The following is a 22,899-nucleotide window of genomic DNA, read 5'->3' on the forward strand; positions in this document are numbered from 1 at the left end:
TTATAAGAGCCAGTTGACTAATTTGAGGAGATTAAAGAAGTAAGTTGAGTTAGTTATTTGTCCTAAATAGGTGTTGTCTTTCCTAAAATATCCTTACTAATCAAGTGTATTGACTAGAACTATCATTGTTAGAAGGGCTACTTTGGAAAAAAAAATATAAATATGAGAGACAAATTGGATTGAGGTCTTATATTTAGGACCAAAATAAAAATCAAACAGAGTCTTATATTAAGGATTGGAGGTAGTATATTGTCAACGTCAAGACAAATTTAAACAAGATGAATGAAAATCACGTTGTTCCCTTCAAATGATGTCTTAATAACGTCTTAAATTAAGGAAGTGGGCGCGCAAGAGTACGTATTCCTATGCCTCAGTTGTGTTGGGGGACCAGGGAGGGCTGAACTGCTCAAGTACTAATTGTCGCCCCAAACAACTTGATTCAGACCTCAATTATATTTGTTTCATTTCGTTTTCTTCGCCCAGCCCACATGATGTATACCCCGCGTTTCAGAGTGACAGATATTGGTGTCCAGCGCCACCATGCCAACCAGCTCATGTACGAACAAGATCTTCATTGAGGCAATATCTCTGCTTCGTGATCATAAGAGTCCATGGCAATTAGCTTATTTAAGCATGCCAACGTTATTATTTTTGGATTTTCCCGGTAAAGCTTTCCTAAACATCCAATCATTCGGCCCTCCCTCTTTTTTTCCCCAATATATCTGTTTCAAATTATTAGCTTGAATGCCAGCATCAAATATTTTCTCTGCAAAGAATGATAGGCAAAAGTTTGTGCACAGATTATATTGCAAAAAGCAACCGATTCGCAATACTAACATCCCTTTCACAGATGGAAACTAACGAGGCATCACTATGATAGAAAGTCTGAAACACACAGACCAACCACATAAACGCAAAAACCAGGTAGTGGGAGAAACATAATCTAACTTCCATTTCGATTAAGAGCCTCTTGATTAGGTCATTTTCGACTCGAATCCCGATCCTGCTGCCACTCTGTCTTGCTACTCTAAATCAGCATTGAAGGAGCTTTTCTGATGACCTTCATTAGTGTTATAAATACTCACTCTTCAACCTTCACTCTATGGCTTGTGCTGTTAATCTCGGCATCATGAAGAAGTGTAATATAATTATATGAAGGAAATAGAGAGGGGATCTTAGGCAGCAAGGGCAGGGTAGGAGGAAGTGACCAAATAGGCTGCCCTGCTGTTCCATCCTGTGGGGAATTCCAGCCCAAGTTAATAGATTTCCTGGAAGCATTGTTTGGTCTTTCGTCAATCAGCCTTTTCACTCCACTCATTTGATTCATATTGTATACAGAGAGAACCGTTTCATTACTTTCCATCATCTGGATGTTAGGTTTGAGGACGTAAGGATGTTGGACGGGATATGGTCTCTGAATAGCGAAGCCGCTCGGTACGCTCTGAAGGAAGCTGAATTTTCTTTGTATTCTGATCACTAGACTGATATCTTCTGCAACCTGAACAACTCCATGAATCAATGACCCAGTTTTTGAAGGAACTTAGGAAGGAAATAGAGCAATACCTTGTTAAGCGAACCCAACTGAACTATGCCTTCTCTCACTGCAATGACGACGATGGTCTGCCAAAGGAAGCAAAAAGTCTCGTTAGCATGCACTAGTAAGACTAAATGAACTAACAATTGTTATTTATTTTTACCCCTTATCGCCGAGGTGTTTCTGTGAATGGTTTTACCCACCTCAATACCTGAATTGAACTGATATTCCCACGCCCGCGGTCGCTGTAAGAGCAAGGAAAATATCAACCTTTCTATATTCAAGAGAAAGAATGAGCTGGACCGAAAAAGAAGAGCTATCTGTAATCATTTCTGTTCAAAGTTAAAATTCCTTACATGCTCAACTGACTCATTCCACGAAGCGATATAGCTAGGTTCAGACTCCTTTCGGCTGTCCCTGTACACCCATTTGTGACTATTATCTGCGGCTACTTTCCCCAGTAATCTGCAGATATATTACAGACATCAAATGATCGAGTGAAGTCCCCCCCCCCCTAACGCGAATATTGGTCATACTACTGCTCAAAACATAGGCAGACATGCTAGATTAATTATGACAAGAAAATGTGATAGGAGAGCAAAGCCATATATTTAACCCTCATTACCCTTCCCCATAACTGTAGACCTCATGTGACATTTTGAAGAACACGTCAGCTCCAAACTTCCCGTTAAGGTATCCACTCCCTGCTCTTGTGCATTCGTTAAAATCACAGAATCCATCTTCCCAAACCAGGATCCTACAGTGAACACCACCTAATAATTTAAAAACCATCATAACTTTTTGTGCCTGGTTGGATATGGTTTGCCTGTCAAAAGAAGTGAAACTAGTCCTGTGATTGTCATAATTACTTGACTATTACCAGTTTCTTTTATTTCCCTTGGAACGATCAAGATCAGTCCCTCCAAATTCCCACCTGCAACAGAGTAAACGGGTTTACAAACATCAAAACACACTACAACTTTTCATGAACTGAAGCATTCTTCTTCTACGCAGACCGAGAACTCTTTTTGGGGTATCAATGTGTTTTTAATTCTGAATTAGTTTCTTACCTTGGGGGAGGATAGTTTCGCGGCAGTATCCTCCAAAATACAGCATATACCCACTTAGAAGAAGTGGAAGAGTTTGAAGGTGAACATAAGCTTCTCAGAGTATGCTGCAAGAGGCAATTGAGCAAGGGCAGTCCAGTTTCCATTTTCCCCAGGCAAGCACACCCAAGAGTTACTGATGAAAATGGGAGAGGAAAAGCTTGATTAAAGGGCAAAATGTTTTCCAAGTGAGGGTACCCACTTGACAGGCACCAAGTTAGGCGAGCATGCTCCCATATTTAGAGTTGTACAAGACAGTATGATATGAGTAGTTTTAAGTGAGGCCTTCTTAAGACAAATAAATTAACATACGAGCCCAGCAACCATGACAGGGAGAAGCCCAACAGGCCCAATATGAGATTACTAAAGAGCTGATTTACATTTTGTCTGCTTCTCATGTTATACGTGTCTCAACCCTGCTGACTCTAGGGTTTCTTGTCTTGTCTATATAATGTACAGTAAATGTATTGAACAGTGTGCAATCAATAGAATATTGTTTTCTCTTATTACAAATCTTTTCTTGGTACCAGAGCCCTAGGCTAGCCGCCATGGCAGAGCAAACTTCACACACTGAAACTCCAGCATCACAAAGCACCGGAACCAGCGGAAACAATGGAGGAAACAGCTCCTTGAGTTCGGCCAATGCACTCTCCAGATTGACTGAGAAGAGCAATACACTGTCCCAAACATGTTCTGTCAAGTTGGACAGAACCAACTACTCCATTTGGCTGACCCACGTTTTACCCATAATCAAAGGGTATAGACTTGAGGGTTTTATCAACGGCACCAAGCCTTGCCCTCCTCAGTTTATCAAAGAGAATGACTTCTCTAAGCTGAATCCTGATTTTGAGGATTGGGAAGCTGCAGATCAGTTGCTGTTCGGATGGTTGCTAAACACTATGACTCTGGAAATATCTTCTGAGATGACTAACGTGTCTACCTCTGCTGGTCTGTGGAAGGCAGCAAAACAACTAGCCGGTGCTCAAACAAAATCACGCCTCCTTATGCTGCGTGCTGAGCTACAAAGGACTAGAAAAGGAAACATGAAAATGGCAGAATACTTGGCCAAAATCAAAGGCATTGGAGAACAACTCACCTTGGCCGGAAGCCCTCTTCCTCTCCCTGACTTGATCGTTCAGGCGCTGGCTGGCTTAGATGCAGACTACAACCCCATAGTGGTTCAACTTTCCAACCAAGCTGAAGAACTAAGCTGGATTGAACTTCAGACTTCTCTATTTACCTTTGAAAGTCGGTTGGAACAGCTAAACCAGCTTGCTCAGCTATCACTCAACAACAACTTTGTCAACTATGCCAGATCTGATGGTGGTTCCTCCTCTAGAAATAATTGGAGAGGAGGAAGAGGACACCGTGGCAGACGTGGCAGGGGAAGAAATGCTAGAGGGGGTCGCTACAGCAGCTTCAACAACAACAATGACAATGATGTTATAAGATGTCAGCTTTGTCATAAGGTTGGTCATGTTGTTGAACACTGTTTTTATAGATATGATCGCTCTTTTCATGGTTCAGGTAGCAAGCAGAATAACAAGGACAGAAATGATTATATTGAACTTGATAGTGCTTATTGGGCCACTCCAGAGACCGTAAGTGATGAGGGATGGTATCTAGACAGTGGAGCAACAAGTCATGTAACAAATGACCTCAGTAAGCTGGACAATCCGACTGCACCTAATGGTAAGATGAATGTGATTGTTGGTGATGGATTTAAGCTAGGAGTTGAAAGAGTGGGTTCATCCACCATTCATCATAATGGTTCTAAAAAGCAAGTTGAGCTGAAAAATATTCTTTATGCCCCAAAGATCAAGAAAAACTTACTGAGTGTTTACAAAATGGCTTATGATAATGATGCTGATGTGATCTTTAATACTAGTGGTGTTTTTGTGAAGAATCAGGACACAGGGGAAACAATACTGGAGGGAAGACCAAGTAACGGTGGAATGTTTCAAATCAGTGAGCAAGGAGAGAATGGTGAAACTGAAGTAGTGTTTATTGCAGAAGAAGAAGCTGGTTCTCCAGCATTTAAATTTAACAATTTTAGTAGGAACTTTTGGCACTGTAGGCTTGGTCATCCAAGCAATAGAATATTGAATCAGTTGATTAAAGGATGTAATCTGCAAGTGACCTCTATGAATGAAAATGAGTCTGATTTCTGTGAATCTTGCAAGTATGGAAAGTCACATTCTCTTCCCTTCAAGGTGTCTACTTCTAGAGCTTCAAAACCATTAGAATTAATTCACACAGATCTTTGGGGTCCCTCTCCTATAACTTCATTGAATGGTTTTCGGTACTATATTCTATTTCTTGATGATTATAGTAGATTTTCCTGGATCTATCCTCTAAAAACTAAAGATGAGGCACTATCCATGTTTGTTCAGTTTAAAACTCAAGCAGAGAAGCAATTTGATAATAAGATCAAAATCATTCAAAGTGACTGGGGAGGAGAATATAGAAGTTTTAGCAAGCTACTAAGTGAAAATGGAATTATTTTCAGACACTCATGTCCTCATACATCAGCCCAAAACGGAAGAGCAGAAAGGAAACATCGCCATATTGTGGAAATGGGTCTAACACTTCTAGCACAAGCTAAAATGCCATTATTCTATTGGTGGGAGGCTTTTCATACAACAGCTCTGCTCATAAATAAACTACCTACTCCAGTTTTAGGTGGAATTTCACCTCACTTCCGTCTCTTAGGAAAACATCCAGATTACAACTCATTAAGAGTTTTTGGTTCAGCTTGTTTTCCATGTCTAAGACCATACAATGAGCATAAGTTACAATTTCGGTCTGTAAAATGTGTGTTTCTTAGATACAACAATTCTCACAAAGGATATAAATGTTTGAGTCCTACAGGAAGAGTTTATATCTCCAGACATGTTGTATTTAATGAATGTGATTTTCCTTTCTCAGTAGGGTTTATCAATAAGAAGAAGATACCTGAGGAGTCTGTGCATCCTAAGGCTTTCTTTCAGCCTCTCTTATCTGGCTTTAATGTTTGCTCAACTGACCGAAATGTTGCTCCATCAATGTCAGACAATATTGTCTCTCCTCCAGTCGCAGCAAATTCCTCATCTGCTGAAATAGCTCCTTCTGAACCTGTAGTTGCAGAAACTGACTTGCATGAAAATCAGTATTCAACTAGTCAAAACACAGAACAAATAGAAGAACAAAGTAATGAAGAAGCTAGTTCTCAATCAACTGGAAATGAGTTAGTTCCAGTCCCGCATCACATGGTGACAAGAAGCAAAGTTGGTATTTATAAACCAAAGCAACCTTACGTCGGTGTAGCTATTGCTGATTTGGCTCCTTTGAAAGAACCATCTACTGTTAAAGAAGCTTTGAAGTCAGAAAGTTGGAGGAAAGCTATGGCTGAGGAGTATAATGCTCTTGTCAGAAATAACACGTGGGTTCTTGTTCCCTACTTCAAACATATGAAGCTCATTGACTCTAAATGGGTTTTCAAACTAAAGTCTAATGCAGATGGGACCATTATGAGACCTAAAGCTCGGTTAGTAGCCAAGGGCTTTAAACAAAGCCCAGGAATTGATTTTGATGAGACTTTCAGTCCTGTTCTAAAGGCCTCTACTCTAAGGTTTGTGCTCTCTCTTGCTGTTACCTTTGGATGGCCTATTAGACAGTTAGATATTAATAACGCCTTCCTTAATGGTGAGTTACAAGAACAAGTCTTTATGAGGCAGCCTATAGGATTTGAATCTGGTAAATTTCCCAATCATGTTTGCCTCTTAAAAAAGGCTCTCTATGGTTTGAGACAAGCTCCTAGAGCTTGGTTTGAGAAACTAAAATCAGTTTTACTGAACTGGGGGTTTACACACTCTAAATGTGACACGTCACTATTTTTCATCAAAAGCAAGACGTTCTGCCTCTTTGTACTAATATATGTTGATGACATAATCATTACGGGAAACTCCTCAAAAATTCTCACTATGTTCATTCAATGCCTAAATGATCAATTTGCACTCAAGGACTTGGGCAATCTGCACTATTTTCTTGGAATAGAGGCATACAGGGATGACACAGGCTTATATCTGAAACAGGAGAAATATATTCTCAATCTTCTTCGAAAATTTAGAATGGAAAACTCCTCATCAGTACCAACGCCCATGGTTGTTAATAAATACTACTCCAAAAATGATGGAGTGCCTCTGAAAAATCCGACTCCCTACAGACAAGCTATTGGAGCCTTACAGTATCTCATCAACACACGTCCAGACATTATGTTTGCTGTAAATAAACTCAGTCAGTTCCTTACCTCTCCAACAGATGTTCACTAGCAGGCTCTAAAACGGATTTTTCGGTATCTTCGCGGCACCTCTGATCTAGCCTTGCATGTTTGCCCGAGCAGTACTCTCCTTCTCCAAGGCTTTTCCGATGCTGATTGGGCCGTTTGCCCCGATGATCGTCGTTCAGTGGGGGGCTACTGTGTGTACCTTGGTGATTCTCTTATCTCCTGGTCGACGAAGAAACAGAGTGTGGTCTCTCGCTCCAGTGCTGAATCGGAATATCGATCCCTTGCGAATCTCGCAACTGAATTGGCTTGGATTCAGTCCTTGATTGAAGAACTTGGTGCTCGTTTGAGTAGAACTCCGATCGCCTGGTGCGATAATATGAGTGCCGCGGCCTTAGCATCGAATCCCATCTTCCATGCAAGGTCCAAGCATATTGAATTGGATGTGCACTACATCAGAGATCGAGTGATGAATCGCCAGCTGAGCGTTCGGTACATTCCCTCTTCCGAACAGATTGCAGATGTATTCACGAAGGCTCTCACTCATTCCAGATTCCGGAGCTTCTGTGACAAACTTGGCCTTCGAAGATCTCCAAGCCCAAGTTTGAGAGGGGATGTTAAGACAAATAAATTAACATACGAGCCCAGCAACCATGACAGGGAGAAGCCCAACAGGCCCAATATGAGATTATTAAAGAGCTGATTTACATTTTGTTTGCTTCTCATGTTATACGTGTCTCAACCCTGCTGACTCTAGGGTTTCTTGTCTTGTCTATATAATGTACAGTAAATGTATTGAACAGTTTGCAATCAATAGAATATTGTTTTCTCTTATTACAAATCTTTTCTGGCCTCCATATTCACATATATTCACATCTCAAAAATGGCCGATATGATTATATCTCCTCTCCTTTTGTTTCCTATTATTTAGTCCCTAATAGTGGGAGTTGATTCTGCTGAAGCCATCCAAAAAAGGGGAAAAAAAAAGGACTGCGACAAGCTTGATTGATATGATAATCGCCCTCAATCTACCTAATAGAGCAAAGTCAAAACACCATAAAGGGAACATGTAATTAATGTGTAATTAGGAGATCGGATTATATATCTGTCTCTAGTTGAAGTGGGCCTGTTGAAGGACCATCGACTTCATGACCAGCATTTGCTTTCTGCGGGGACCCCCTATCCTACAGAACACACCCAACGTTTCTATTCTTAATATTCAACATTATTACAAGTTAAGCTTTATAGTTGGACAAGGCACCGGTGTATCGCAATCCCAGACAATTTCTATTGAATCAAACATCACTCGTCAACAGTTAGAAAAGAAAAAGGAAACATCAGTCATGAACCAAAGTAGCACTTTACAAATGATCATTGGCTGAGTTATTTGCAACCTTTAGCTATCATTGCTGGGTTGCTGGGGACACCCCGCCTTGTTTAATGACAATGTTGGTGTAGAGATTTGATTAGAAAACCATGATAAAAGGCAAGAGACCAAAACACAGTAGAGCTGGATGGAGCAGGACTTTCATAGGCAGTGGCCATTAATGTAATGCGCACCATCTGTATCTCATTCACATCACAGGTACAGAACAATAAAAGCGTGAAAAACAAACAGTAATGGAGGAAGATGGCCGTGTCAATTCTAGACACGGACTTCAACTTTGTAGGTCTCACAATTTATTACAAATTTGATGGATCAGGAAAAAGAATTCAACGATAAAGCATCAAGATACAAAGTCTGCTTTCAAAGGAAGAATTATATTTGTCATTGCTTTGCTAACTAAGTTTGAAGCAAGTAAAATAGATAAAATGCAGGGAGGGAAAGGTGGACTTACTCAAATTGAGAAAGGAAGAGTGGTCCAGGCTAAGCGTTGAAATTAGAAGAGGGGGTGGGGGGCGATGCATATGAAGATGCACCCTATGGGTTGGGCAACTAAATGGATTGACAGCTACGTTATGTGGGGCACGAAAGCCCACCACTACTGCATTGGGAAGTTATTCAATTTCTCACCCCATTCCTTTCTTATCTCTATTCTCACGTAGCTTTCCAACATGAACTCCCTATTGGTGGAGACTCTTGTCTGATAGGCTTCATTATTTCTAAACTTATCAGATCCGCTTTTCCTTTGAGAGCTCCAAAAGGCTAAGGCTTGGCCATTGCGATGCCAATGTGAGCTTTGACAGCCTTTTTTTCTCATTACTAATCATGACATATAATGCATTTTTAATCTGGGTCAATGCCAATGTGATTATATACTTAATGTTCCTACCCACTGTTAATCTATCCCGCCCTCTGGTAACAACCGTAAATGCTCCTCTCTTCTCTCTTTCTGTTAACCGTTGCTCTGAATCCTATTTATTTTCGTACCAACATTATCATAACGGCTTCATCGTTATGGCCAACACAGATGAGAATATAAACTGGCTCTTCAACTCAAAAACAGCATCCTAGTCCCGTGATTTTTCAAATTGCTAATGAAATAAATAAACGAGAGACTCAAGTGATAAAAACGTAAGCTCGACTTAAGGCGATGCTCTGTAGGACTAAGTGGTCTTATTCTATTTACTGTGGATCATCATGCAAATGCATATATGATCTGATACGAGTAGGCCAACCATCCAATATGGTGGTGTAACTGATTTTCCAATGCTCAAGTGGATAAGACTCTGGGCAAAGGCTTGAGGTCCATTCCTTTTAAACAGAAGATTAAATCCAGCGGTATGCTTCCTTAGCTGCTAGCTTGATTGGTTTTGTACTTGATATTAAATGATCAGGACAGAGTGGGTTGTGTAATATTCTGACTTCTGAGGACTGAGATGAGTTTGCCATTTGCTGCCAACTAGCCACCGTCAACTACCATCTCCAGCCACTACCGGCTACCACTGACCATCATCGGACATCATCACTGGTTGCCGCCTTGGTCGCCGCCACTAACCAATATTGACTGCTACCATTGTCTTTTGTCGGCCATCTTGGTTAACAGCCATAAAAATATGCCGGATGAGTGGAGGAAAAGCATTTTAGTTCCTATTTACAAGAATAAAGGAGACATTCAAAACTGTGCAAGCTACAGGGGGATAAAACTTATGAGTCATACAATGAAGTTGTGGGAAAAAGTGATGGAATATAGATTGAGGTTGGAGACTTCTATTTCGGAAAACCAATTTGGATTTATGCCAGGGAGATCCACATCGGAAGCAATCTATTTACTAAGGGGGTTAATGGAGAGATATAGAAGTAAAAGAAGAGATTTACATATGGTTTTTATTGACCTGGAAAAGGCTTATGATCGTGTGCCAAGAGAAGTATTGTGGAAGGCTTTGGAAAAGAAAAGTGTACGGGTTGCGTATATCAAAGTCATACAAGATATGTATGAGGCGGTAACTACCAGTGTAAGGACGCCTGGGGGGGAGACAAAGGACTTTCCTATTAATATTGGCCTACATCAGGGATCCTCTCTGAGTCCGTACTTGTTCAACATTGTTCTGGATGTTCTAACTAAACCTGTTCAAGAAAGAATCCCTAAGTCCATGCTCTTCGCGGATGATATAGTTCTTATGGCGGAATCAAAAGAAGAGATTAACACTAGTTTGGAGTTATGGAGAAGGACTTTGGAGTCGAAAGGTTTCCGTTTGAGCAGGAACAAAACAGAATATATGCATTGTGATTTTGAAGGGAGGCAAGGTAATAGGGATTTGGAGGTGAGGATGGGAGAGCAAATTATTCCTCAAGTATCAAAGTTTAAATACCTAGGATCCATTATACAGGAGGATGGGGAAATTGATGGAGACATTTCTCATAGAATACAAGCTGGCTGGTTAAAGTGGAGGAAAGCTACCAGAGTTATTTGCGATAAGAAGGTACCTGAGAAACTTAAAGGAAAATTTTATCGGACTGCTATAAGACCAGCTATGATGTATGGTAGTGAATGTTGGGCAATAAAAGGAAAACAAGAGCACAAAGTCGGAGTAGCAGAAATGAGGATGTTGAGATGGATGTGTGGTCATACAAGAAAAGATAGGATTCGAAATGAAAAGATCAGGACAAGAGTCGGTGTGGCACCTATCCAAGAGAAAATGGTTGAAAATCGCTTAAGATGGTTTGAACATGTGCAGAGAAGGCCTTTGGAGGCCCCGGTGAGGAGGGTGGATCAAACAAGATGGAGTCCCATAAAAAGAGGCAGGGGAAGACCGAGAAGAACGCTGAATGAGGTCATTGAACGAGACCTCCTAATCAACAACATATCTAAGGATTGGGTTGTTGACAGAGCACGATGGCGTCGTGTGATTCATGTAGCCGACCCCACCTAGTGGGATAAGGCTTGTTGTTGTTTGTTTGCTTGGTTAACAGCCATAGTCATTGGTCAGCTATGATTGACCACCTCCATTAGCCATTTTTATTCGCAGCCACCGCTGCCCACTTCTTTTACCCAACTCTAAAACTGCTTTTAAAGTAACATAAACAGATTTTTTTTTTTGGGGTATCATTTTAAAAAAAACAGCTTGACAAAAAGTGGTTTACAAAATAGGTTTAAACAAAATCAAACAAGCCTTAGAATTCTTATTCTGCTTTCATAAAATAAGCTAGCACCGTTCATAAAGATCGACAAGTAAGTTGGATGATGTGTTAAAAACTTGCAATGGCATATCAAGAGTTCAACCGAGGGAGAAAATCTCCTGGGGCATTTTAGTTGTGCGCTTTAACGGCCCATCTCTCATCCAAGCCCTTCGGGTATGAACTCATATATGGGCCTAATTTGGGCTTTGGTAGTGCCCTGCCTGTCTATGTTCTCGTTATCGTTGCTTGATGTTTATTTGTTTGTGAATCTTTGAGCTCGTCGATCGGCGGCGCGGAAGAAGGGCGAAGATGAAATGATCGAAGCAGTGCTGCTGGTTTTTCCTCCGAGGCAGGGAATTTCAATATTTTTACTTTTATATTTTTCTCGACATTCTTAGACTCACCATCATTACAAATTTCGTTTTTCAAATGAAAGTATTTTTATAACTCTTTTTTCTGATTAAAAATATAAGCAGTACTTTTATTTACCTTTGTTCCCTACTCTTCTTGTTCTGTAAAAAAATTTATAAGAATTTTTGTCATTCATCTAACTATAAGTATTTTTTTAAAAATAATTAACAGTACTCTATAACAAGAATCAGAGCATTAAATTTGATGTGAGAGTTCATTACGAGGCTTGTCTGGCCTACAGGGTAAAATTAAAATGTACGACTTCCAGGCCCTAAACAATTTACGTAAATTATTTCTTATAAATAAGTCTGAGTTGGTATTACATTTTTTTCCGATAAATTTGAGTAGTTAATCAATTTTAACGCTCTTGATTGGTTAAACAATATTTATATGTTGGATCAGAGGTTGTACATGCAATTATATCCAGTAAGAGTCAGAATTCTACTGGCTTCGAGAATAACTTATCATTAATTAATAGGAATAGTTAATCTCTGGATATTTATAATTTTATTTGATTTTCAATTAAATCCTTATAAAATTTTTTAATCAAATCTTTTTACTTTCATGTATTTTTAATTAAGTTCTTCTATTTTTTTTATCATGTCCTTATAGTTTTACTTATTTTTTAATTAGAGGTGTTTAATTTGTTTCGTCCCGGTCCTAGTGAGTTCGGGATGGGACGGAACAAACAAAATTTCGGGACGATATAGTAACCGGGATCCTGTCCCGTCCCGGGTTTTTTTTTAAATTATTTATTAATAATTATTATTAAATTATTCAATTTATTGATTAATAATAACTCTTATTTCTATGGTGATTTGTAGCTCTTAACTCTTAAGTTGTAGTATTATATCAACAAAACCTCATTCCTCAATAAAATAATTCATAAAGTCATTATATAATGTTTTTTTAGGGTATTTTTTTTATAGTATTAATTTTACACCTTTTTTATACTATATAACTGAGTTTTCTATATAATATTTTTTTATAATGTTTTTATCTTTAAAAGTCCAATAAAAAATAAGTATTATAACAACAAAATTTATATAAAAAATTATAATTTTTTTTTAAAAAAAGGGAATCGGGACCGGATAGGACATGGGACAAAATCCTTGTCTCATCCCTGTTTACCGGGACAGGACCGGGACAGGCCTGTCCAGGTCCCGTCCCATCCCGTGAACACCCCTATTTTTAATTAGGTCTTTTCTAGTATTAAAAAAAATTATTTATTAACTTTATTCTTTAAACTTAATTTTATTTTTAAATTAATAATTATATAATTAGACAAAATAATTAATATAATCATGTAATAATTAATTATTAATCATAATAATCAATTATAATTAACTATAAATTATTTATAACTATATTCTAATTTTAAAATTTTTTATTATTATAATGTGAATTTTATAGTTATAAAAATCAGAATTGAAAAATAAATAATATATATGCTTAGCTAAAAATTTAAAATAATATTAACATAATATTATTATAATAATTTCTTATTTATAAAATATTATTATTTATAAAATAAAGAATAAAAACTACAAGAACGTAATTAAAAATAAGGTAAAACAATCAGGGTTTGATAAAAAAAAATATAAAGACCTGATTAAAGATATGTGAAATTATAAAGATATGGTAAAAAAAATTATAGAAATCTGATTAAAAATTAAAACTATAAGTACTTGCATATTAATTATTTTTAATTAATATTTCTAATATTATGTTAGTTAATTTTTACGAGGGTCAATATTTCCGCGCCAATACATCCTTTTTCTTTTATGGGCCAAAATCTTCTTTCCAAATGGATTTCCCGGCACTAGGCAGATATTTGAGGCTTCGATAACCGTCGTCCGAAGCCATTCACAGGGCAAAGTAGGTGCTACAGTGTTAGATTGTTTGGGGGAATTGCTTGTGAGAGCATGGATTATCTGGGGATTGATGTGAGCTGTGCCGTGGGATCTCTCCGCCATGGCCACTTTCCAGACAAGGACTGCTTGCTACCTCTTATTTCCAAGCTTCTCGGCTATGCCATCGTTGCCGCTTCCACTACTGTCAAACTTCCCCAGGTACGCCCGTCTTTTTTCATTCTTCTCAGTAGCCTATTTTCACAGTGATCGGAAACCCTAGAACCCACGCTGATCCTCTTATTGGATCTCTTACAAGTTTCGCCGATGATATTTGCCCTTAACTTTCAATTGTGATTACTGAACGGTATGGACAACGTTGTGGCCTCTATTTCAGTAGTTAATATTGCGATCTGTTTCCTGAACGATAAATCATTAGTGGTATAGCGGACGTGTCTCTCAGAAACTGCTGTACTGAGCAATTATTTTATTCATCGCATTAGTGTATCTTTGTCCTTATTTGTTCCTAATATTGACTTGGTGCTGCCGGGGCGGTCTTTAGATTTTGCTGCTAAGAATTGCTTAACCAAGTCTAGTTTTTCCAGGCAAGATTTCCAACTATCTTCAATATTATGAAATGCAGATCTTAAAAATTCTGAATCATAAAAGTGTGAGAGGCCTTAGCATGATATCTTTTGAGCTGGAAGTTGTTGGCTATACCATAGCACTAGCTTACTGTCTTCACAAAGGGCTTCCTTTTTCAGCTTATGGGGAGCTATTGTTTCTTTTAATCCAAGGTGCACTAACATTTTCCGCAATTTTACTTGCACATATTTCTCATATATCCTTGCTTCCATTGATCCTGCCCATTACTATTTAATATTATGTATACACAACTGTCATGTAGTTATGATGTAATACTCTTAGAGACAGATCTGACGTTCTGAAATTAGTGTAGAATACTAGACTAGGATTCATGTCATGAATCAGCATGTTACACAACGTGCATATTTGGAAAGCTCTTCTTCGTCATGAATTGCTTTCTTGTGCATTGACATTGTCAATGGAATCTGACATGCTTCCTTCTATTCTTGTCTGATACAGCTTTAGTTTTGGTTGCTATAATCTACTACTTTTCTCAACCATTGGGTGCCAAAACATGGATCCGGGCGTTACTGTATCCTACTTGCCTGCAAAGGCACCAAGTTCTTATCTGCTCATTCTGCAAGATAAATGAATATGCGCAACCTTGTCCTTGATACATGGTTTTCAGATATTGTGCTGTAGCGCCCACTATCTTGGCTGGTCAAATCAATCCTCTTCTCTTTGAAGCTCTCTATGTGAGTAGTAAACGCTTATGCACTGGAATTTTCATCACTTTAAAGTCGTGTGCTTACGTATTGTATATTTCTCTACTTCTGTTTTAAATTTTTTATGTCCATATTTCCTAATGTGGATATGATGTTATCTGTTGCAGGCATCCCAGCATGCAGTTTTCCTCTTTGCCAGGATCCCGCAAATATGGAAAAACTTTTCTGTAAGTGGAGCCATAAATTGGAGAGCAATTTCTAGTTTCCATAAAATTAATTAAATAGTTTTAGTAATTATATGTTCTGAAAACACTGGGGTTCTCTGCAGTTTCAACGACTTTTTTTTGTTTTTTTGGTGAAGTTTCACGAATGAATGCCGTCATTGTAGAGTTATCTGTATGATAAGTGACTTTATAACTAAGTGGAGATTATTTACTTTCTAGAAGCCACTATCTTCAATTTATATTACTAGTTTATATTATCAGTTTACAAGTTCTACGATTCGTTTTGGGCTAATTACATACGGCTAAAGTATTATTATAAATGGCTTGGATTCTGTTGACACTGCTGAAGTTTTTATGCTGTTTAATATGATGTGTCCATTTTTTTGGGGGGGGGGGGGGATTGTAACATGATTTTTTTTTGCTTCAAATATTTATTTGCAGAGCAAAAGCACTGGGGAACTCAGTTTCTTAACATCATTCATGAACTTTGGAGGCTCAATGGGTAAGACTGTATGGTTATTATGAGATTTGTTTTGCTTCTTGTGGGTGTTTGCAAATTAATGTTCTTATCCTTGTTTGTTGCAGTCAGAGTCTTTACCAGCATACAGGAAAATGCGCCAACTAGTGGTATCCTTGCTTCCTTATTTTCATTATTTTTATGTCCTTTCCTCATTGTCATCATCAATGCATGTAAGATAAGATTTTTGGGGTTGATGATATTGAGGTGAGATCTGTTTCATCACACACACACACGCATATGTATATTCTATATTTGTTGGTCTAAATGTAGTTCCTTGTTTACTGCCCTTTCTGATGTTTCCAGCTAGCCAGTTGGAAAACCTTTCTTTCTCATTTACTTCATGTCAGTTTTTTAGCTTCCTTCTGGTGAACCATTCACATTTTTTATACCATATTTTGCTAATTAAGTTGAACATTGGCTTTTGGAAATTGGCCCTATGGTGGTTTCTACCAAGTCTTCGATGTGCTCCAATGAAATAAATTTATTAGATTTGTGTCTATTCAAGCCTCATTCTTTAGTTTACGAATTTTAAAAATTGTGTCCTCCTTTTAGACTTGCCTCCTTTTATTCAACTCTTTAGCCGTAATCCATATTGAAGTGACTACTTTTTTTATTTTGTGATGTACACTAGCGTTGCTTATTGTGAATTCGTCTTTTAATATCTGAGATAATTATGACTGATTCCTTAATTCTTCTGAAGTCATACTGGGCTCTGTACTTGGTGTTGCAACAAATTTTACTATCTTGAGTCAGATAGTTATATACCAGAAACCTGGGGCTGGGAAGGAGAAGAAGACCAAATAGAATTCTATGTCATTTTATGCTGAGTTCTCAACTTTCAACGTCTAATAGGCAGGCAGGCTGTGTTTGGTTTCAAGGAGACTATTTTCGATTCTATTGTATTGATTGTACAATATTGGTTATCAGGCAGTAACTTAAAAGGAATGATTCAGGTTGTTATAGTTTCCTTCCTCATCATAATCGATAATATTGGTTTCAGTTATCGTATTTATTTTATAATAAAATGACTTGCACAAAAAGTTCTTGATGGCTGTCCATTCGGGTCCTATTATTGCATTAAGCATTGTGTTTGCTTTGATATTTACCATCACTGCCCCCTCTCCCATACTTTGTGCTTCCAATCTCCTCCTCCTGGCACATGCACGCTTTGCAGATGAATGCTCAACTCTTGCCGACTGTCATACTGCTTCTCATTTTAGACGACCATGTGTCCATTGCGGGTGACATTTTATTTAGACTGCGCCAATGGTGAGGTTAGTATATGGAAATTCTTTAAAAATATGGGGGTAAAAAGGTAATGAGAGGAGCATTTTTATCGTGTTCGGTAGATGACAAATAATTTCATTTAAAAAAAAAAAATATTCTCATATCTATGACAGTTCTCCTATCTCCATAGCTCCATTCCTGTACACATTCTCTCACTCCCCCCTCCTCCCCTCTTTTCTTTTTCTCGCTTCCTCCCATACCCATTTTCGTTTCGTACCAAGCAGGCCTTTACGGTGTTTTTGTCTAGGCCACCCAAGACTGATTTTGATTGAAATAGATAACTAAATTAGTGCTATTGGCTTTTCTTTTTAAAATAAATATAGGCTAATTAAAGAAAATTACTTATTGGTATAATTCTTAATATTGTAGTGATTTAATAAAAAGAAAAGGAAAGATGGATTAGATGGAGGGCTTTTCTCGTGTATTTGCCCCCTTACACGTCACTAATGACAGTAGCGGAATATGTACTCTTACTGTTAGCTTTGACAAAAACAAATTATTATCATTAGCCAATAATCATCAGTCATTTTGCCTGGTGTTCGCGTCCATTTCAAGTGCTCATCAAATTTGAATAGTTCAATTATTAAGTAGTTTGAACATGTACTCGATCAAAGCCAATGGAAGCCACGTCAACCTGAATGCCTAATATATACATCAATCGGGTGATTGAACAAGTTGACTTTCGCCTAAATAATTGTCCTGCTTACCAACATGACAATCGCAATTGCGAATTTTGCAGGCAGCGGCAGTTCGGCACCTTCCCAACAAGAGTTGGTTAGGTGAGAACTGAGAATCAAGCATAGAAATTACAGGCATGTCCAGGACGAGCTCATCACAGTGAAGACAGCACAAAAAGACAAGCGTCCAAGAGCACTTGATCACTACAGATTTTCTATTCACATAGAAACACAACGTTAATATTAACAGAACCAATAACCTGTGATCGTAAGGTTTTCTAGTGTCTTAAATACCAAGATTTAGCAATCCTCCTACTGATTAAAATGGGTCCTGAAATAAGTAACAGTTACCACAAGCCCCATTCACAAGCAGCAAGTACGGCCAGAAAGTAAATAATAAAATTTGGAATTGCAGAGACATTAATAAATTTGAGTCACATCTAAAAGTACCTAGACCTTATAAATGATAGTAAGATCAGTTCCTCCAAATACCTTCAATCCCAAATACAGTGATTATTATTTTGCACCAAACAAGCCATATAATTAAATGGGGCAGATAAGGAGGAAGGTGGATTTAAGACCAACAAAATAAAAAGAAAAGGAAGGTTATATCAAACAAAAATAGTAGTCCTGCTATCGCCTTTTATCTGAACATCGATTCTAGTAAATGCCACCACCTTCAGGCTTCAGCCGGGAGAGGTAACTCATGCCATACTCATGCAAAAACAGTCTATTAATCGTACAAGATATCAATTGCTTTGAAAAATAACCGCATAAATCGCGACGAAAAGGAAAAACCAAAAGGAAAAAGAAAACAGCACAAGAAACAGATGCCAACATAATTGCTAGAGCATCAAACCGCACGGCAATAGTTTTTTTACCAACCATTCTTCTCGCCCGTGAAAAAGCAGAAGTAAAGTATATCTTCTCTCATTAGATACAAAACATTTAACAAATTGTAGCAATGTAACACTTTTAGACATCGATCAGCCTCAACCTCCATGACAAAGAGGGTCCAGCTTCCCATCTATCTAATTGATAAGATGTACTGTCCTTGGGCAGCACCAGACACCAAAGAAATTTGGGAGTAAAAAAATGTGATTGTCACTTCCAGCTGTGAAGATTCAACTCAAAAAACAATCAACAGCACACAGCATGAATGAAAATTTAGATATAACGAGAGAAAATCAAGTGATACAACACAATGATGAAACTGAACAAAGGTTAGGATTGCTTTTGCTTTGGCATATTATTCAAGTTTCCGCGTTTAAACATGCCGGGAACTACTATTGCCACTTGCCCACCTTCTTAAAGTGCAAGCCACTAAACTCTTCCCAGACAAAAGTCCTAACCTTGACTTGAATGTAGATCGGCCAGAACTGCTGGATGCAATAGTGGCCGATGCTGCTGCTTGACTGGGGATTGGTTGAAATTCTCCGGCGTTATCCTGCGCTGCACCATCACTAGCACTGGCATCCTGCTGTTCAGTTTCGCCAGTATCTAGATTAACAGCAAGTGATGCCCTACTTAATCTCAACCAATCTGCACCTTCAAGTGTTACAGCCTTACACTTCTTAACCTTCACTTTCACTAAATTTGGGCATCCACTAGCTAGTGCTTCCATGCCATGATCAGAGACGGGGCAGCTCTTAATACAGAGTTTCTTCAGGGCTATACATTTTGCAGCAATGCACGATATCTCATCATCACCAACTGTATCACTTCCACATAGCGCCAGTCTCTCTAGATTATGGCAATTGGATGCCAGCATTTCCAAGCTCGCTTTAGTGGGATTAACACCAATAAGGACCAGTTCTTGCAGATTAGGGCAACATCTAGCAACTGCCATCAAACCTTCATCACCTATACGATTAGCCTTCCATCCATCGATATGAAGTTTACGTAGTAGCTTACACCGATCAGCTATGGCAGCAAGCCCTAAGTTTGTGCACTCAGGGGTCTTGACAAGATGCAATATTTCTAGATTCGAACAGTTCGAGATTGCCACGAGGCCGATATCACTAATCTGGAGCCTCTCAAGGTGGACTTCAACCATACTTGGCACTCCGTCCGCTAGAAGTTTAAAAAGCTTATCCCAATCACCAGAGCACCTGAAAAGCTTCAAAGTCCTTAGATTCTTTGAGCCGAGAATAAGAGACCCAAAACACTGTCCATTGTAAAGCTCTTTCAAGCAAAGAGTTTTAAGGGATGACGCTGCGACAACCGGGTCCAATTGGTTCAGCAGCAGCTGCATCGGTAATTCCGCGGAGACGCTTCACTGATAACTCTTCGAGAGCCGGACAATTATCGAGCACTGCGTTCATCCCCTTGGATCCGAAAGTGCAAGATCCACAGGAAAGCTTCTTCAAACCCTTGCAGTTCTTGGCAAAGGCCCCCATGCCAGCATCCGTGAGTTCACGGCAGGCCCGGAGTTTTAAGCGGGTCAGATTAGGGCATCGTTCAGAAATGAGGAGAAGCGCCTCGTCCCCAATGCTCACAGATCTACGGTCGCATTTTAAAGCGAGCTTCGTGACGGAATCGAAACGAGAGAAAAGTGAAGGAATAACGGGGAGGAGATCCGATGGTGCGTTGAGGGAGAGACGGGGACGGCTCTGGCCCTCGATCCTGAGCCACCGCCGGCATACCAGAGAGCAGCGGTTGCGGTCGGCGGAGCTCAGCGACTGAAAAATGCAAGCCAGGCACTCATCGGGAAGATCAGAGATGAAGTCAGGGACGGAATCGACAACCTCATGAAAGGAATCGTCGCAGTCATCGGCGAGCATCGGAGAAACCAGGGCCGTTGATCTGGTCTTGGAGCGGGAGCCGTGAGAATTTTGGCGACGGCACGCAATTGCGGGCGTGGACGTTGCCTGGCCCATCCACGGCGATTTCTGGGAAAGACGGAGGAGATGAGCAGCCACAATCTCAGTGGAGCTCGGCGGAGGGAAAGGCAGAGGTTCTCATGTCGCGGAGCGCGGGTTCCAATTTTCCGAGACGGACATGAACGCAGATTTCATTCCGCCTTTCTGGAGTCTGTCAAGCTTTCGTCGGTCTTGAAATTTTTCAAAAAAAGCAATATCCCGTGCGGACCAGCTCACGGGACTAATGACATGGCCCCTCCCTCACATTGGCGACTTCTATTTTATTTTTAATTAAATATGAGGATTTTTGTGGTGAGTACACGTGTAAGTATGAGAAAAATTTTCCAGATAAGGAAGTGGGTAATCAATATGGTTGTTACGCCGTGCAGGCACGTCATTCACTGAAATAGACCATTTTATATGTACAAATAAAAAAATATTGAAACATAACACAGGCACGTAATGCAGGTGGATAAGCCTTGAACGTTGAACTATCAAATCAGCCCTTCCCTTGTTGAAGATCACACACGTTTCTGCAATCTTCTGCGCACAAAACAGATCATCATCGCCTCTTACCATCAGTTTCAATATGCACGATAACTGACGTCCAATATTGAATCTACAGCAAGATGTGAACAAAATTTGATCTTCGGCAAGTTTGAGGCCCGAATTCTACCGTAGCATGCAGCTTTCATATCAGTTGCAAGCATCAGCGATGATGTTGAGGATGATGCTTTCTTTTTTAATGTTTAAAACGACACTAATTCAATCTTATCAGATCATATAATAATCATCGCCTGCCTATTTTTATGTCGTTATTTAATCTGTAGTCAATTAATGAGACAGGCACGCATTAGGAGATCCCTAAATATGGTACCTGTTCATCCTGTTTAAAACTAGAGGTCCAGAGGCACTAAAAAGGAGTCCAGAGTCAAGCTAAATGGGCCTAGCCCAGAATAGTTTGGTCCAATTTCTCAGAACCGAAAGCCCAAAAAATATGAATAAAATGGGGGAGATAATATTTGGTGTCTAACCGATTCCTCGAAGAAAATAAACTGAAATGGCAGCTTGTCTTCTTCTCAGTGGAATTCAGGGGCTTAACTACCAAGGGATCACCGGCGGAATCGGTGCGAGACCTCATCCGGTATGCCGCAGTATAGCATATTGGCGACAAGCAGAAGAGAAAGTGAGTGGTGTTAATATGGGGAGTCTGAGAGCTAACTCGCCGACGCCAAGCCCAAGGGAGGCGACGTGGGATTATCGGAAATGGAGAAACAAAGAAGCGGAGATCCTCAGGGACATTGAGCCTATCCTTCTGCTCACCAAGCATATTCTTCACTCACCTAGGTAGGTAAAACATTCCTCACGCCATGATGCCTCAATCATTCTCTTTCTCAATTCCCTCTCCCTGACTTCTCAGTTGATTTCCTTAGTTAGGTACATGGATGGGAGAGACTGACTGTTGAGGATGAGAAAGCTGTGGCTGATAACCTTCTTGCCTACCATCCACGTTCCAAGATAAAGTTGCATGTGGCATTCAATCCATTATGGTAAGCTTTTCACTGCAATAGTATAACTTTGCTTTCATTTCCTGTGTAAGCACCAAGCAGAAATATATAGCCATGCTCGTTTCTTTTTAATTTTATTAATTAATTAATGCCACGTCACTGATTACTTTCCAATAGATTATAGAATGTCGGTTTATTTACAACCTAGTTGCTTGTATTTGGTTCAGAATATGCTAGCTATGAGTAACGTTACCACTTCTATAGGAACATCCACGGGATCAGCTGTGCCATCTTTCTCTCTGAATACTTTCAGCTTTATTTAATTCCGAGGCCAACTTTGGTGGGACCTATAACATTCTCATTATGGTGTGCTTTGACTACATTCCAGTGCAGTGACTGAATTTTTGTTATTTTATTTGTTGTCTCGAATTGGCCCAAGTATGATTTTATATTCATAGTTTGAGTGATAAAGCATATAATCTGCTATAATGCTGATACCCGGTTCTACATGGTCATGCTGCCAGTAAGTATTAGATGTAGGCCTTACCTCTGCCTTTGATGACTGTATATTAAGGGGGAAAAAAACTTCATCTTATGAACTCGAGCTACAAAATATGCCGAATGCTCGTTAGCGTCTTGGCATTAGTCCGTACTTTATCCTTGATATTTGATGGGGAAATCTTTGTGACTATATTCTGTATGGTTCAATCGTTCGATGTTCTTCCTTTCTGAATGAACCCTCAAAAATGTTGCTAGAATAGGAAAAGGCAGAAAAAATGGCGACAA

At 39.2% G+C, this 22,899-nt stretch overlaps 2 protein-coding genes, 1 long non-coding RNA gene and 1 pseudogene across 4 annotated transcripts; 2 read left to right on the forward strand and 2 right to left on the reverse strand.

Annotated features, from left to right (window-relative positions):
• Positions 1-936: 936 nt before the first annotated feature.
• On the reverse strand, positions 937-2,747 carry LOC114729715 (protein RICE SALT SENSITIVE 3-like). 2 transcript variants are annotated; one of them, XM_028916748.1, is made up of 7 exons: positions 2,605-2,747; positions 2,415-2,468; positions 2,160-2,291; positions 1,891-1,999; positions 1,738-1,779; positions 1,564-1,620; positions 937-1,498 (listed from the first exon to the last, which is right to left on the reverse strand). In XM_028916748.1, the coding sequence occupies exons 1-7, from the start codon at positions 2,745-2,747 to the stop codon at positions 1,082-1,084; spliced, it is 954 nt and encodes a 317-aa protein (XP_028772581.1). In that variant the 3' UTR covers positions 937-1,081. The 2 variants fall into 2 exon arrangements, with proteins under 2 accessions (XP_028772581.1, XP_028772582.1); XM_028916749.1 differs by having other exon boundaries at positions 2,160-2,307; positions 2,605-2,717.
• Positions 2,748-13,730: 10,983 nt separating this feature from the next.
• LOC114729716 (mannose-P-dolichol utilization defect 1 protein homolog 2-like) lies at positions 13,731-16,836 on the forward strand. The gene is made up of 8 exons (XM_028916750.1): positions 13,731-13,948; positions 14,370-14,523; positions 14,831-14,903; positions 15,000-15,066; positions 15,204-15,263; positions 15,702-15,762; positions 15,846-15,887; positions 16,481-16,836. The coding sequence occupies exons 1-8, from the start codon at positions 13,802-13,804 to the stop codon at positions 16,582-16,584; spliced, it is 708 nt and encodes a 235-aa protein (XP_028772583.1). The 5' UTR covers positions 13,731-13,801; the 3' UTR covers positions 16,585-16,836.
• Positions 16,837-18,832: 1,996 nt separating this feature from the next.
• LOC114729702 (F-box protein At1g47056-like) lies at positions 18,833-20,745 on the reverse strand (annotated as a pseudogene).
• Positions 20,746-22,119: 1,374 nt separating this feature from the next.
• Positions 22,120-22,436, forward strand: LOC114729710 (uncharacterized). Its single transcript, XR_003738767.1, has 2 exons — positions 22,120-22,155; positions 22,341-22,436. It is a non-coding gene; the product is annotated as an uncharacterized LOC114729710 (long non-coding RNA).
• Positions 22,437-22,899: the final 463 nt, after the last annotated feature.

The sequence above is a fragment of the Neltuma alba genome, unplaced genomic scaffold (assembly GCF_004799145.2).
Source record: "Neltuma alba isolate B1F8T4 unplaced genomic scaffold, ASM479914v2 tig00012665_pilon, whole genome shotgun sequence".
Lineage (NCBI taxonomy): Eukaryota > Viridiplantae > Streptophyta > Magnoliopsida > Fabales > Fabaceae > Neltuma > Neltuma alba.